Genomic DNA, 15,424 nt, shown 5'->3' on the forward strand with positions numbered 1-15,424 from the left:
AAAATAAATTAATAAACAAAGATATTTTGTGTCCATCTACAACTAAAACATATATTTTTTAAAATTACCATTTTAATCATTTTAAATGTAAAAATGTAAAGTTCGGTAGTGTTAAGTATGTTCCCATTGTTGTATAGTTGTACGACCATTCTCCTGAACTCTTTTTTTTTTTTTTTTTTTTTAGCATATTCACATAAAATTTATTACACTATATTGTTAAAAATGATTCCATTTTAATTATGGCTAATCTATTATGATGCCAATTAATAAATTCAACTTTATCACTGGCATGCAAGTATAGGAAAAAACATGGCAGGATTTGGTAATATCCATGATTTCAGGCATCCACTGAGGGTCTTGGTATGTATCCCCCACAGAGAAGTGGGGTCTACTATATTTTCAAAATCAAATGAGGGAATATCCACCAATGATCTTGCATGTGATAGTTGCTCAGGAAATGTTATTCATTTCTTTCTTTCTTTCTTTTCTTTCTTTTTAGGCCATGGAATTTCTTTCATTCCTTAACTTCAAAGTTTTTTTTTTTATATTTAATTTTTTTATTGGTTGTTCACAACATTACAAAGCTCTTGACATATCATATTTCATACATTAGATTGAAGTGGGTTATGAACCCCCAATTTTACCCCAAATGCAGATTGCAGAATCACATTGGTTACACATCCACAATTTTACATAATGCCCTATTAGTAATTGTTGTATTCTGCTACCTTTCCTATCCCCTACTATCCCCCCTCCCCTCCCCTCCCAACTTCTCTCTCTACCCCATCTACTGTAGTTCATTTCTCTCCTTGTTTATTTTCCCATTCCCCTCACAACCTCTTATATGTAATTTTGTATAGCAATGAGGGTCTCCCTCCATTTCCATGCAATTTCCCTTTTCTCTCCCTTTCCCTCCCATCTCATGTCTCTGTTTAAAGTTAATCTTTTCTTCCTGCTCTCCCTCCCTACTCTGTTCATAGTTGCTCTCATTATATCAAAGAAGACATTTGGTATTTGTTTTTTAGGGATTGGCTAGCTTCACTAAGCATAATCTGTTCTAGTGCCATCCATTTCCCTGAAAATTCTATGATTTTGTCATTTTTTATTGCTGCATAGTACTCCATTGTGTATAGATGCCACATTTTTTTTATCCATTCATCTATTGAAGGGCATCTGGGTTGGTTCCACAGTCTAGCTATTGTGAATTGTGCTGCTATGAACATCGATGTGGCAGTATCCCTGTAGCATGCTTTTTTAAGGTCTTCAGGGAATAGTCCGAGAAGGGCAATAGCTGGGTCAAATGGTGGTTCCATTCCCAGCTTTCCCAGGAATCTCCAAACTGCTTTCCAAATTGGCCGCACCAATTTGCAGTCCCACCAGCAATGTACAAGTGTACCCTTTTCTCCACATCCTCGCCAGCACTTGTTGTTGTTTGACTTCATAGTGGCTGCCAATCTTACTGGGGTGAGATGGTATCTTAGTGTGGTTTTGATTTGCATTTCTCTGACTGCTAGAGATGGAGAGCATTTTTTCATGTACTTGTTGATTGATTGTATATCCTCCTCTGAGAAGTGTCTGTTCAGGTCCTTGGCCCATTTGTTGATTGGGTTATTTGTTATCTTATTGTCTAATTTTTTGAGTTCTTTGTATACTCTGGATATTAGGGCTCTATCTGAGGTGTGAGGAGTAAAAATTTGTTCCCAGGATGTAGGCTCCCTATTTACCTCTCTTATTGTTTCTTTTGCTGAGAAAAAACTTTTAAGTTTAATTAAGTCCCATTTGTTGATTCTAGTTGTTAACTCTTGTGCTATGGGTGTCCTATTAAGGAATTTGGAGCCCGACCCCACAATCTGTAGGTCGGAGCCAACTTTTTCTTCTATCAGACGCAGAGTTTCTGATTTGATATCAAGCTCCTTGATCCATTTTGAGTTAACTTTTGTGCATGGCGAGAGAAAGGGATTCAGTTTCATTTTGTTGCATATGGATTTCCAGTTTTCCCAACACCATTTGTTAAAGATGCTATCCTTCCTCCATTGCATGCTTATAGCCCCTTTATCAAATATAAGATAGTTGTAGCTTTGTGGATTAGTCTCTGTGTCCTCTATTTTATACCATTGGTCCACCCGTCTGTTTTGGTACCAGTACCATGCTGTTTTTGTCACTATTGCTCTGTAATATAGTTTGAAATCTGGTATTGCTATACCGCCTGATTCACACTTTCTGCTTAGAATTGCTTTTGCTATTCTGGGTCTTTTATTTTTCCATATGAATTTCATGATTGCTTTATCTATTTCTACAAGAAATGCCGTTGGGATTTTGATTGGCATTGCATTAAATCTATAGAGAACTTTTGGTAATATCGCCATTTTGATGATGTTAGTTCTGCCTATCCATGAACAGGGTATATTTTTCCATCTTCTAAGATCTTCTTCTACTTCTCTCTTTAGGGTTCTGTAGTTTTCATTGTATAAATCTTTCACCTCTTTTGTTAGGTTGATTCCCAAGTATTTTATTTTTTTTTGAGGATATTGTGAATGGAGTGTTTTTCCTCATTTCCATTTCAGAAGTTTTGTCGCTGATATACAGAAATGCCTTTGATTTATGCGTGTTGATTTTATATCCTGCCACTTTGCTGAATTCATTTATTAGTTCTAGTAGTTTCTTTGTAGACCCTTTTGGGTCTTCTAGGTATAGAATCATGTCATCTGCAAATAGTGATAATTTAAGTTCTTCTTTTCCAATTTTTATGCCTTTAATTTCTTTCGTCTGTCTAATTGCTCTGGCCAGTGTTTCGAGAACTATATTGAATAGAAGTGGAGATAAAGGGCATCCCTGTCTTGTTCCGGATTTTAGAGGGATCTCCTGAACTCTTTTCATCTTGCAAAACTAAAACTCATTGCCCTTAAACAACTCTCCCTCCCCACCTATCCCCTGGAAACCAGCATTCTATTTTTTATCTTAATAAATTTGATTACTATTGGTACCTCATATAAGTGGAATCATATAATGTTTGTGGTTTTGTGACAGGGTTATTTCAATTAGCATAATGTCCTCAAGATTCCTTCATGTTGCAGCATGTGTCAGAATTTCTTTCTTTTAATGCTGAATAATATCCCATTGTATTATATACCATGTTTTGTTTATCCATTCATCTGTCAAAGGACGTTTAGGTTGCTTCCACCTTTTGCCTATTGTGAATAATGCTGCCATGAACATAGGAGTATAAATATCAAGTCCTTGTTATCAATTCTTAGGGATATATACCCAGAAATAGATCATTTGGTAATTATTTTTTTAATTTTGTTTTTTGGCACTAGGGATTGAACCTAGGGGAACTTTACCACTGAGCTCTTTTCATTTTTTTTTAAATTTTGAGACAGGGTCTTATCAAATTGCTGAAGGACTTGCTAAGTTGCTGAGGATGACCTTGAACTTGCAATCCTTCTGCCTCAGCCTCCTGAGTTGCTGGGAATACAGGTGTGTGCCACTGTGCCTAGCCTACTTAATTTTTTAAGGAACAACTAAATGGTGCACATTTAACATTCCCATCAACAGTGTACAAGCGTACCAATTTCTTCTCGTCTTCAACAGCAGTTGCTATTATTATTATTAGGCACTGGGGGTTGAACCCAGGGGCACTTTATCACTAAACTATATTACTAGCCCTTTCTATTTTTTTTATATTGAGACAGGGTGTCTTGCTAAGTTGCCTAAGCTGTCCTCAAAGTTGTGAACTTCCTGCCTCAGCCTCCTGAGTTGCTGGAGTTTTAGGCCTATGCCACTGAGCCCAGGTATTTTCTGTTATTTGATAGTAGACATCTTAGTGGAGATGAGGTGGTATTTTAGTGAGATTGATTTGCATTTCCCCGATGGCTAAGATGTCTTTGAACATCTTTTCATGTGCTTATCTTTTTTGTAGAAATGTCTGTTAAGATCATTTTCCAATTTTTAAATTGGGCTATTTTTCTTTTTAGTCTGAGTAGCAGCATCTTTATGTATTCTAAAGACACATTGCAAATATTTTCTCCTGTTCTGTGGAGTCTTTTTACTTTCTTGATGGTATCATCCTCTGAAGCAAAACGTTTTAGTTTTGATGAAGTATAATTTGTCTATTTTTTCTTTCATTGCTTGTGCTTTTGATGTCATGTCTAAGAAGATTTTTCCTAACTTAGAATCATGATAATATATCACTATGTTTTCATTTCTTTTGCTACCAGGGATTGAACCTAGGGGCACTTAACCATTGGGCCACATTCCCAGTCCATTTCTGTTTTGTTTTGAGACAGGATCTCACTAAGTTGCTTAGGGCCTCACTAAATTTCTGAGGCTGGACTTGAACTTGCAATCCTTCTGGCTAACACTCCTGAGTAGCTGGGATTATAGGCATGTGCACCTCATTTATTGGATAGTGGATTCCTTAGTATGTAAATCTCTTTAAATTATAATCTCTTCTTGTACTTCGTTGTTAGTGAAAAGATATTATAAGATTCTGTGCCAAGAGTCTGTTATTTATTTATTTAGTTTTTAGTAGTAGTTGGACACAATATCTTTATTTTATTCATTTTTATGTGGTGCTGAGGATTGAACCCAGGGCCTCGCATGTGCTAGGTGAGCGCTCTACCACTAAACCACAATCCCAGCCCAAGAGTCTGTTTTTATTTCACACAAAGATCTACTTGGTTTTGGAAATGCCTTGAATTTGTTTTCTGTCTAGAAAGCCTATTTGTCACATAATTTATTTATGATACATATATTTGCTGTGTTTATCATTATACATTTATTTAAAAATTTTTTGTAGTTGTAAATGGATAGAGTGCCTTTATTTTATTTATTTTTATGTGGTGCTAAGGATGGAATCCAGTCCTCACACATGCTATGCAAGCACTCTGCCACTGAGTTATAGCCCCAGAACTCATTATACATTTATATAAACAACACAAAACCTGCAACGTAAGTGCTTAATATATATTTGTTAGACAAATTATGCATTTTGTGACTATGAAATACTTATAGTCATAATTTGCCATATCCTTTCTAATAAAATATGGAAAAATACAGAATTATTTAAAGTCATAAAATAACAACTTATAGAAAGTTTGAAAAATGGAGAAAATCATCTGTAATCATACCACTTTAATATAACTACCATAATTTAATGTGTTTTATTTAATAACTTCTATATTTAAAATGTATATAGCTAAAATGACAGTGTATGTAATGTTTTTGGTATCACAAAAAGAAATCTTTTTCTTTCTCCAACATTTTATTATAAAAATTTTCAAAAAAGAGAGCTGAGGGCTGGGGATGTATCTCAGCATTGTCTGATGCTCTGGGTTTGATCCCTAGTATCTCAAAAATAAAATAAAATAAAGCAAATGAATAAACAAACAAAATTAAAAGAAAGAATTTTACATTGGACATCTATTTAACAAACACTTAGATTCTACAGTTGTAAACATTTTATTTCTTCTCCTTTTTGTGGTACTGGAAATTGAACTCAGGGCTTCATGCATACTCGACAGGAGTTCTGCCACTGAGCTATTACAGTTGTAAACATTTTATTGTATTTGCTTTATCACCTGTCCATTTATCCATCAACCCATCTTAATTTTTTGGATGCATTTCAAAGTTAGTTGCTGACTTCAGTACAATTCCCTATCCCCTAATGCTTTGGTATATATATCATCAACTAAAATCCAATATTTTGTTGTTTGTCCAGATTGAAGAAATGGCAGTAAACCTGTGGAACTGGGCAGTTACCAGGAAAATAGGTTTGTTTATGAGTGAAAAGCAGACAGTTAAACGTACGTATGTATACATTTTGTGACTCATTTTGAGGAGTATTCTTACTAGACATTAGATAATGTTCCCACAGTTTGAATAATGTTTTGACCACTTCTAGGAGATTTGTTAAAAGACAATCAAACAAAATAATTCATAAGCATTGGTTTTTCAAGCAAATAGCTTTCCTCAGTTTTTATGATTTTTCAGAGGTTAGCTCTTTATGAGTTTGTGGGCATCACCACAAGATAGTCTAGAGGGCAAATGATTAAAGGATGGGAAAATGAAAACTGGAGGGGATGTGAAAGGACATAGATTATTTCCCATTGGAAAATAAATGATCAAAATCTTCAGGACATGAAGGACCATTGAATAGTTTCCCCTCTCCATTAATAAAAGATTGAAAAGTGTTGCAATGTGAGGGATTTAAATTTTTAACACTGAAAAGAATAGTTTCCTCAAGAGGTAGGTTGATAAACATTGGAATGAGTTACTGAGAGAAACTAAAGATTCTTTCTACTTCCACAGGTAAAAAACAAGAACAATAACTACAAAACCCAAATCCCAAACCAGACTCATTATCTTGGATGATTTGAATGTAGAAAGGGAAGCTGTTTGCTTGAAAAACCAGTGCATACTATCTGACAAAGTGCTAATGCTTTGGCTAAATGAGCAAGGTCTAGTGTACTGATAATTAATGTTTTTTTTCAACAAGAATAGTGACAACAAATGGATTTATGAAAGTATATTGTCCCAATATATAGGATACATTCAGGCAGTGAATCAAAGGATGGATCTCTACTTCTTGACTTTGTAAAGACAAATGACTTGTTTGTATGCAACATATAGAATTTATTACTGTGTATTTATCTTTGTAAATACAAACAAAACTGTATATAATTTCAATGTAGGTATACATTAATTGGTGGTTAAGAATTAATAATATGCTTACTCATGATTTACTCCTCTATTAGGATGTTTAAAGAATAATTCTTTCTCTTTAAGATATATGTCAATATCATTGTTCCCAACAAGCCTTGAATTCTGAGTTAAAGAGAGGGAAGAGTTAGGATTTATCTGTGGGAGAAAGTTAGTATGTAGGTGAATTGTGTGATATTAAAATACATTAATTTTTTTTTAAATTTTGGTACCAGAGATTGAATCCAGGGGCACTTAACCACTGAGCCACATCCCCAACCCATTTTATTTTTTAAATTTTGAGCCAAGGTCTCTCTAACTTGCTTAGAGCCTCACTAAGTTGCTGAGGCTGGGTTGAACTTGCAATACTCCTGCCTTAGCCTCTCAAGCTGGTGGGATTATAGGTGTGCACCACCACAGCCAGCAAAATACATTAATTCTTGACTCTGATATATGTAAAATGGGTGTTGCGACCCGACGATCTTTCCCAATGTATTGTCCTGCTTCATATATCAGTTATTTGTTTTTCTTGGTACTGGAGATTGAACCCAAGGGTGCTCTGCTACTGAGCTACATCCCAAGCCCTTTTTATTTTATTTTGAAACATGGTTTCAAGTTTCCCAGGCTGGCCTCGAATTTGTGATCCTCCTGCTTCTCAGCCTTCCTAGTCACTGGGATTGCAGGCATGTACCACTGCACTGAGTTGCATGTGTCAGTGCTTCCTCAGATATTTAGGTGCTTGTTAAATGTATTGTGCTTTTGTGTGTGTGTGTGTGGGGGGGGGTGGTACTGGGGATTGAACTGAGGGCACTTTACCACTGAGCCACATCCCCAGCCCTATTTTATATTTTATTTAGAGACAGGGTCTCACTGAGTTGCTTAGTGCCTCGCTTTGGCTGAGGCTGGCTTTGAACTCACGCTCCTCCTGCCTCAGCCTCCTGAGTGGCTGGGATTATAGGTGCCCAACTAGTGCTTTGTTAATACAGTGGAGAATTATATGCAGTGCAGCAAACCTCTAATATATATATATATATATGGAGATACTTTGTCTCCTTAAAATAAATTCAGTGTGCTTGGATTATGTTCTGTGATGAAATAATTCATCAATATTTATAAACTACTTTTTTATTATTTGGAAGAATTATGGAAATATGTTCTGGAATCATTAACAAAAATAGGAAAGCCTGAAGTAGAAGAATGACTTGTAAATTCCAGTTTTAGGCCTGTTGCATTTGCAGCAATAAGGGAGATGTGAAATTGGAGCTTATGAGAAACATCTGAGCTGGACCTGTAGATTTGGCAGTTATTTACATGAGGGTGATAGTCAAAGCTACAAGAGTAATTGATTCTCTGAGGGAGAAAATAAATAGCAGTTTAAATATTGGTATAACCTGAAATTATCTGCAAAACCTCTTAAAAATACAGATGCCCAGTCCCTACCATTGATATTTTTTAAAAATGCTTTTTAGTTGTTGGTGTACCTATATTATTTATTTATTTGTATGTGGTGCTGAGGATTGAACCCAGTGCCTCACATATGCTAGGCAAGCACTCTGCCACTGAGGCACAACTCCAGCCCCGCTGACCCCCCGCCATTGGTGGTTTGGATTCATTTGGGTTCAGGATGAAACCTGGGCATGTCTATAATATGAAAAAAAGAATTCTCATGCCCACCAAATTTTAAGAACCAGTAGTATTGAGGAAAAAACAAAAGTAGGGAGGGTTTTTTTCCCCCCTGGAAGTACTGGGGATTAGAACCCAGGGCCTCTCTGTATATGAGGCAAGTGTTCTACCACTGAGCTGCATCCCCAGCACTTTTTTTTTTTAAAGAGAGAGTGAGAGAGGGGGGAGAGAGAGAGAGAGAGAATTTTTTTAATATTTATTTTTTAGTTCCTGGCGGACACAACATCTTTGTATGTGGTGCTGAGGATCGAACCCGGGCCGAACGCATGCCAGGCGAGTGCGCTACCGCTTGAGCCACATCCCCAGCCCCATCCCCAGCACTTTTGATTTGAGACAGGATTTGCTAAGTTCCCCAGGCCGGTCCCTAACTTTTGATCCATTTAATTCAGCTTCCTGAGTAGCTGGAATTTCAGGTACTCTCCCCAAGCCCAGTGATTAGTGACATTTTTTAAATCTTGAATCTTCCATTTAATTACTGAGAAGAAAAAGAATAAGAATAGAAGACCAAAATGTGATTTAAAAATTCTAGAGACTCATTACCCATTTATTGAGTGCCCATTTACTCATTATTGGGTTGTCATACCATGTTATGGCAGGTAATAGGTGAAAGGAATAAGGTAAGACTCCAGAACAGAGAAACCAAGGAAAAAATTATGTTTGAGGATCTAGTAAGTAATGAGTTAACACTAAATAAACAATAATTTTTTAAAGTTAGCTTTTTCATTACTGTGACCAAATCACTTGACAAAAATAATTTAGAGGAGGAAAAGTTTATTCGGGGCTTACAATTTTAGAGGTCTCAGTCTATAGATGGGTGACTCCATTGCTCTGGGCCCAAGGTGAGGCAGGAAGAACATCGTGGGGGAAGGATGCAGCAGAGGGAAGCTTCTCCCTTTATGGCAGCAAGGAAGCAGAGAGCAGGGAGTAGAAAGGGGCCACAGCAAAGATGCACCCTTCCAGAGCCTAGTGACCAACCTCGTCCAGTCAGCCCCACCTGCCTACAATTACCACCCAGTCAATCCATTCAAACTAGGATGGACCGATCAGGTCATAGCTCTCATAATCCCATTATTTTGCCTCTGAATATTCCTGCATTAACAGAAGCTTTTGGGGGACACCTCATATCCAAACAATAGCAAAAATAAAACATTAATAAATCCCAGAGAGTACAACACTATGTTTGTTTAGGTCAATTCAAAGATCAGGCTGTGGATATTGGTAGAAGAGAGTAAGACAGATGTTCAAAGTAATGATCAGCAAACACCTAACCAAGATGTTTATAATACCAAAAGGTCAAAGAATATATTGGTGAGAAGACAAGAATAGAGCAACAACAACAAAGAAAACATCTTTATTCTAAAGTAGTATTTTGTTTCAGCCTCAGGTATCTTTGGCTTGAAGGCTTATTGGCAATCAGTGTAAACACCTGGATCTTGAATGTGAGGATGGGACCAAAGTTCTTAGATTAAGCAATAACCTGAACAGGGATATTGCTTAATGCTGAACTAGGATGGCTCAGAACAAGAGGATAGTATTTTTAAAAAATGTCATGGTCATTGTGAGATGTTTCTGTGAAATCAGGGAAGGTGGTCTTTGGAAGCACAGGTTTAGTGAAGAGATAAGGGTGCAAAACAGATTGAGTAGCAAGAAAATAGAGGTATTGGATAGATATTCAACTAAGTAAGTTTGGCAATGAAAGATAAGGAGAAATAGGATGCAAGCTTGAAATACAATGGGGTTAATTGATTTTTTTTGAATGTGGGAATGGGGAGAAATGAGTATAATTGAAGACAGAGGGGAACAAGTAAATTGAGAGGGTAGTACTGAACATACCTTTTGAGAGAGGAAATAATTGAGAGTTCAGGGCCTGGAGAACACTGAAGAATTAATACACTTTGATGAAAAGAAAGGAAATATTGTGCTGGAGTTGTAGCTTAGTGATAGAGTGCTTGCCTAGCATGTGTTGAGGCACTGGGCTTGATTCTCAGCACTGTATATGAATAAATAAATAAAATAAAGGCCCATAGACAATTAAAACATTTTTTTAAAAGAAAGGAAATATTTTCAAAACTGGAAATTCAAGTCAGTGTAAGTGTATGATTAGACATAATTTTATCAAATGTGTTTTTAGAACAAAATAATGTCATTAAGAGATACATAGCAGCTAGGTGTCATGGCACATGCCTGTAATCCCAGAGGTTCTGGAGGCTGAGACAAGAGGATCGTGAGTTCAGAGCCAGCCTTAGCAAAAGCGAGGCACTAAGCAACTTAGTGAGACCCTGTCTCTAAATAAAGTACAAAATAAGGCTGGGGGGCTGGGATGGTGGCTCAGTGGCAGAATGCTTGCCTTGCACATGTGAGGCACTGGGTTCGATCCTCAGCACCACATAAAAACAAATAAACAAAATAAAGATATTGTGTCCATGTATAGCTAAAAAATATTTTTAAGAAAAGAAAATAGGGCTGGGGATGTGGCTCAGTGGTCAGGTGCCCCTAAGTTCAATCCCTGATACAAGAGAGAGAGAGAGAGAGAGAGAGAGAGAGAGAGAGAGAGAGAGAAATATGAATAGTTTTTGCATCTCACGATGGGCAGTTGAAATCTGACTATTCCAATTTCCCTATAATTTCAGCTGGGCAGATCGTCTCTTTTATGATGGAATATTTATTAGAAATTGTATTAGCATAGGAAGAATGGCTGCTGAGATCTCACATAAAGTGATTAGTTCAATTATAGGTAAAGTCATTTTTTAAAACTTAGAGATGACTTATGATGAAACAAACTACAGAAATAAAGAGGTTACACCTGTAATCCCAGCTACCTGGGAGGCTGAGGTAGAAGAATTGCAAGTTTGAGGCCAGCCTGGTCAGCTTAGTGAGATCCTGTTTCATTATAAAAAATAAAAAGGGTTGAGAATGTAGCTCAGTGGTAGAGTGTCCTTGGGTTCAATCCCCCGCACTGAAAAAAAAAAAAGTTAAAATTATTCACACTTGTTTATTTGCCTATTTTCATGGAAAATGATCTGTATAATGAAGCCATCTCTATTTTCTAAATTATACTTCAAGAACTTTAGTGTCATCTAAGAAAATACATTCTTAGAAAATTTCTCATTTTAGGAGAAAAATCTAAAACTATCCTTCCTGATGTCAAGAGATTTTTGTCAGATGTTGAATACCTCTAGATTCCACTTAAAATTATTCTTTTGTCAGCATGGTACAAACAAGAGAATCTTATGGAATCAATATCTTCAGTGAGTTAATATGTACAGAAATTAAAATTTGAGAATTAAATACCTCTCTGGAGCATTAAGCAAATGATTCATTTGGTAAATGTCAGGTCATTTCATTTTGAAAATTGATTATTTAAAAAGGCCTTTAAACTTCTTATTTTGGGGTTGGGGGTATAGCTCAGTGGTAGAGCATTTAGCATGCATGGTGCCCTGGGTTTAATCCCTGGCACCACAAAAATAAACAAAACAACAAAAACAAACAAAGAAATATATATTTTGGTGGTACTGGGGTTTGAAACTGGAAGTGTTCTACTTGTGAGCTACATTCTTACCACATTTTTTTGAAAATGTGTTTTAAGGCAGGGTCTCCTTAAATTGCTGAGGCTGGCATTGACCTTGCAGACCTCCAGCCTCCCAAATCACTGGAATTAAGGCATATGCCACCATGCCCAGGTTCAGACTTTTTTTCTTTAAACAAAAAAATTGGTTTCACTTCAATCATCTTTCCTCTTTATAGATGTACATAAAAGGAGAATGAATGTTTTGTTTTTAATGGGTATCTAATTACTGTTTTGCAGTATGTCATGTTGCTTGCAAGTTGGTGTGTATGTGTGAAGTCTCAGTTGCTTCAGAACAAGCTCTTCGAAGACAGATTTTGGTAAGTCCTAGTTGATTGAGGAGAAAGTGTAGATGAAATGAGATAATTGTTACTCTGATGAAAATGGTTGAAGTTAGTATAAAACTGGAGGGGGTTGAAACCTTTAGTGTTAACGATGTTCTTTTTATCATCAGTGTATCTATTACAGTTGAAGATCTGGGCAGTTCTATATTTATTATTACTGTGATTCAGTAAACTAACTACATATTGATTGTGTAAATCTGGATTTATGAATTCCTTTTTGCTTTTATCACCTCTTTTTCTTTTCTTTCTTTTTGGTGGCATTGGGAGGGTACTGGGAATTGGATTGAACCCAGGGTGCTCTACCACTGAGTTATATTCCTAGCCCTTTTTATTTTTATTATGAGACAGGATTCCACTAAATTATTGAGGCTCTCCTTGAATTTGTGATCCTCTAGCCTCAGCCTTCCCAATAGTTGAGAATATAGACAAATGCCACTGTGCCTGGCCTATCACCTCTAACTTGATAGCATGTCAGTTTCTCTATCCAAGGGAATGGTATTATTTAGGCTTAGAAGAGTTTCTCTAATGAAAAATTTGAACTATTAAGTAAGTAAAGATTATATGATTTTGTTTTTCCACCTTTTTTTTTTTGAGACAGGGTCTCATTATGTTGGCCAGTCTGGCCTGAAACCCCTGAACTCAAGTGATTCTCCTATCTCAGCGTCCAAGGAGCTGGGACTACAGGTGTGCTTCATTGCACCCAGCAAGAGTGCAGTATTAGAAGTCTGGAGTCCTAGATTTGAATTCCAGTTCTGTGACTTCTAGCTATGTGCCATTGGAAGATTATTTAGTTTTCTCACTTGTAATGTGAAAATACTAGTATCTACCTTAGAGTATTATAGGGTTAAAATTATGTTTTTTTTTTGAGAAGTGCTGGATAAACTAAAATGGGCAGGTAAATATACAATAGACAGACTGTATATTTGCCCATGTGGATATAATTACAATTACCTGAAAAATCCACATAGTATATCATATAATGAAGTTGGGTTGAATATGGAGTTCATCTTGTGTGTTTTCATTGTTTTTGCCAAAATGTAGCCACTGTAAATATGCCCAACTTTTGTAAATATTTTTTTTCAGTGGGAAGGTCAGTCTGAAACAAACTATTCAATTATGGCTGAAACTCGAAGTCCTCCTCTAGCATTTCTATTACTTAAAAAAAAATAAGGACTCGTGTGTAGCTCAGTGAGAGTGCTTGTCTAGCATTCTGAAGATCTTGGGTTGGATCTTTAGCATCACAAAAATAAATATTTTTCCCCAAATAAGACATATATATATTTATGTGAAATTAAAATTTTCAGAAAAATAATGACAGTAATAAAAAAAAACAGCAGTTTTCTGCTCAGTTCCTCTCTGTCTACTGTCTTGTTCCCTGGAGGCAATCATGTTTTTTCAGTGGAAAAATATTTTTCCCAGTGTTTTAAATCATTATACATGCATGCATTTTTTGGTGGTCCTGGGGATGTAGCCCAGGGCCTTCCACATGCTTGGCAAGTACTCTACCACTGAACGACACCCTCAGCTATGAAGCAGTATTTTTATTATGGAAAAGCTCAATTGTACACAAAACTCAGTTAAGATAATTACAGTGATTCCCTCATTTACCAATCACTCAATTAGAATAATCCTCTATTCATGGTCATTCATTTCTTCTATATTCTCCAACAATAACTTCCTGGCCCAATGCATTATTTTAAAGCAAGTCCAAAATGTATAATTTTGTATCTGAGTCTAAAAGACAAGATATATTTTTATTCAACAGATCCCTTATAAAACTTAACAAAGATTTCCTGAAATCATTAAACATCCAGATCCACAACCCCTTGCCCTCAGCAGGTTAGAGAACCAACTTATTATTCTGAAAACTATTAAATAAAGAGCAGTAAACAAGCATTTAGTTTGTCTTTTGGTACAAACCATGTTTTGGGGTAACTAAGTAGTTAATGAGGGAGTTTCTCTCTATTTCAGTAATTAAACAAAGAAGGAATGTAGAATTAGAATATCTGAACCCTTGAGTTGGTTTCATAGAATCAGTACCAAAGAAGATTCTCCTTGTATTTTATAAATCTGTCTCTTTTATTTTTTATTTTATTTTTTTAGATAGACACAATATCTTTATTTTATTTATTTACTTATTTATTATTTAAATTTTTTGTTTATTCATTTTTATGTGGTGCTGAGGATTGAACTCAGTGCCTCACACGTGTGATGCAGGCACTCTGCCACTGAGCCACAACCCCAGCCTTATTTTATTTATTTTTATGTGGTGCTGAGGATCAAATCCAGTGCCTCACATGCTTGAAGCAAGCACTCTACAGCTGAGCTATAACCCCAGCCCCTAATGTGTCTTTTTTAAACTTCATATTTTCTCTCTTTTTAAAATAAAAAATCTATTGTAGAAGAAATTTATTTGTTGAAGACGCCAGGGTGTTTGTCCTGTAGAATTTATTAAATTCTGGATTCTGATGATTGCATCCTCATGATATCATTTGAAATATAGTCCTCTGTCCTCAGTTTCCTGTGAACTGGTAGTTAGATCAAGAAACTTGTTTTGATTCAGGTTTGCATTTTGTCAGAATAATTTATATGTGGTATGATGTACTAATGCCCACCTATCACTTTTTTTTGTTCTGTTAGTGCCCTTTGATTATTATTGTTCTATATTTGATATTTCTGTAGGGGTTTGGATATTCTAATTCTAATTCTGTGTTCCTTCTTTGTTCATTAATTGAAATAGTTAATTCTATTGGGGTGAAGTGTAGTTTATAAAGAAAGACAAACTAAGGGCTTGATTCTTGCCCTTTAGTCATTTTCAGAAATAATGAGTAGGTTCTCTAACATCTTAAACAGTAGCCAGATATTTTTTAAAAATTTTGTGCTGGGGATTGAACCCAGGACTTTGGGGATACTAAACATGCACTTTACCACTGAGCTACACTTCTAGCCCCAAGAAAGTTTTTTAAAGAAATATATCATTATGGTCTGCATGAGGCCCTGAGTTCAATACCCAGCACTTCCACCCCCTGTATAATAAAATCTATATGAATATATATAGCTAATGAATTTCATTCAGTTGTAGTTATTTTTATTGATACATATTGCTCTATCTTTGACCTACTTGGTTCTCAGT

At 35.9% G+C, this 15,424-nt stretch overlaps 1 protein-coding gene across 1 annotated transcript in view; it reads left to right on the forward strand.

Annotated features, from left to right (window-relative positions):
• Positions 1–15,424, forward strand: part of TEX11 (testis expressed 11) — a gene marked incomplete at both ends in the record, with an annotated part of 301,635 nt that overhangs the window by 19,123 nt on the left and 267,088 nt on the right. The window contains 2 exons of the mRNA XM_081278131.1: positions 5,720–5,804; positions 12,188–12,267. Of these exons, the coding sequence (XP_081134257.1) occupies positions 5,720–5,804; positions 12,188–12,267 (165 nt within the window). The remainder of the gene's footprint in view (positions 1–5,719; positions 5,805–12,187; positions 12,268–15,424) is intronic.

The sequence above is a fragment of the Spermophilus citellus genome (genome assembly GCF_964194105.1).
Source record: "Spermophilus citellus genome assembly, chromosome: X".
Taxonomy (NCBI): Eukaryota; Metazoa; Chordata; class Mammalia; order Rodentia; family Sciuridae; genus Spermophilus; species Spermophilus citellus.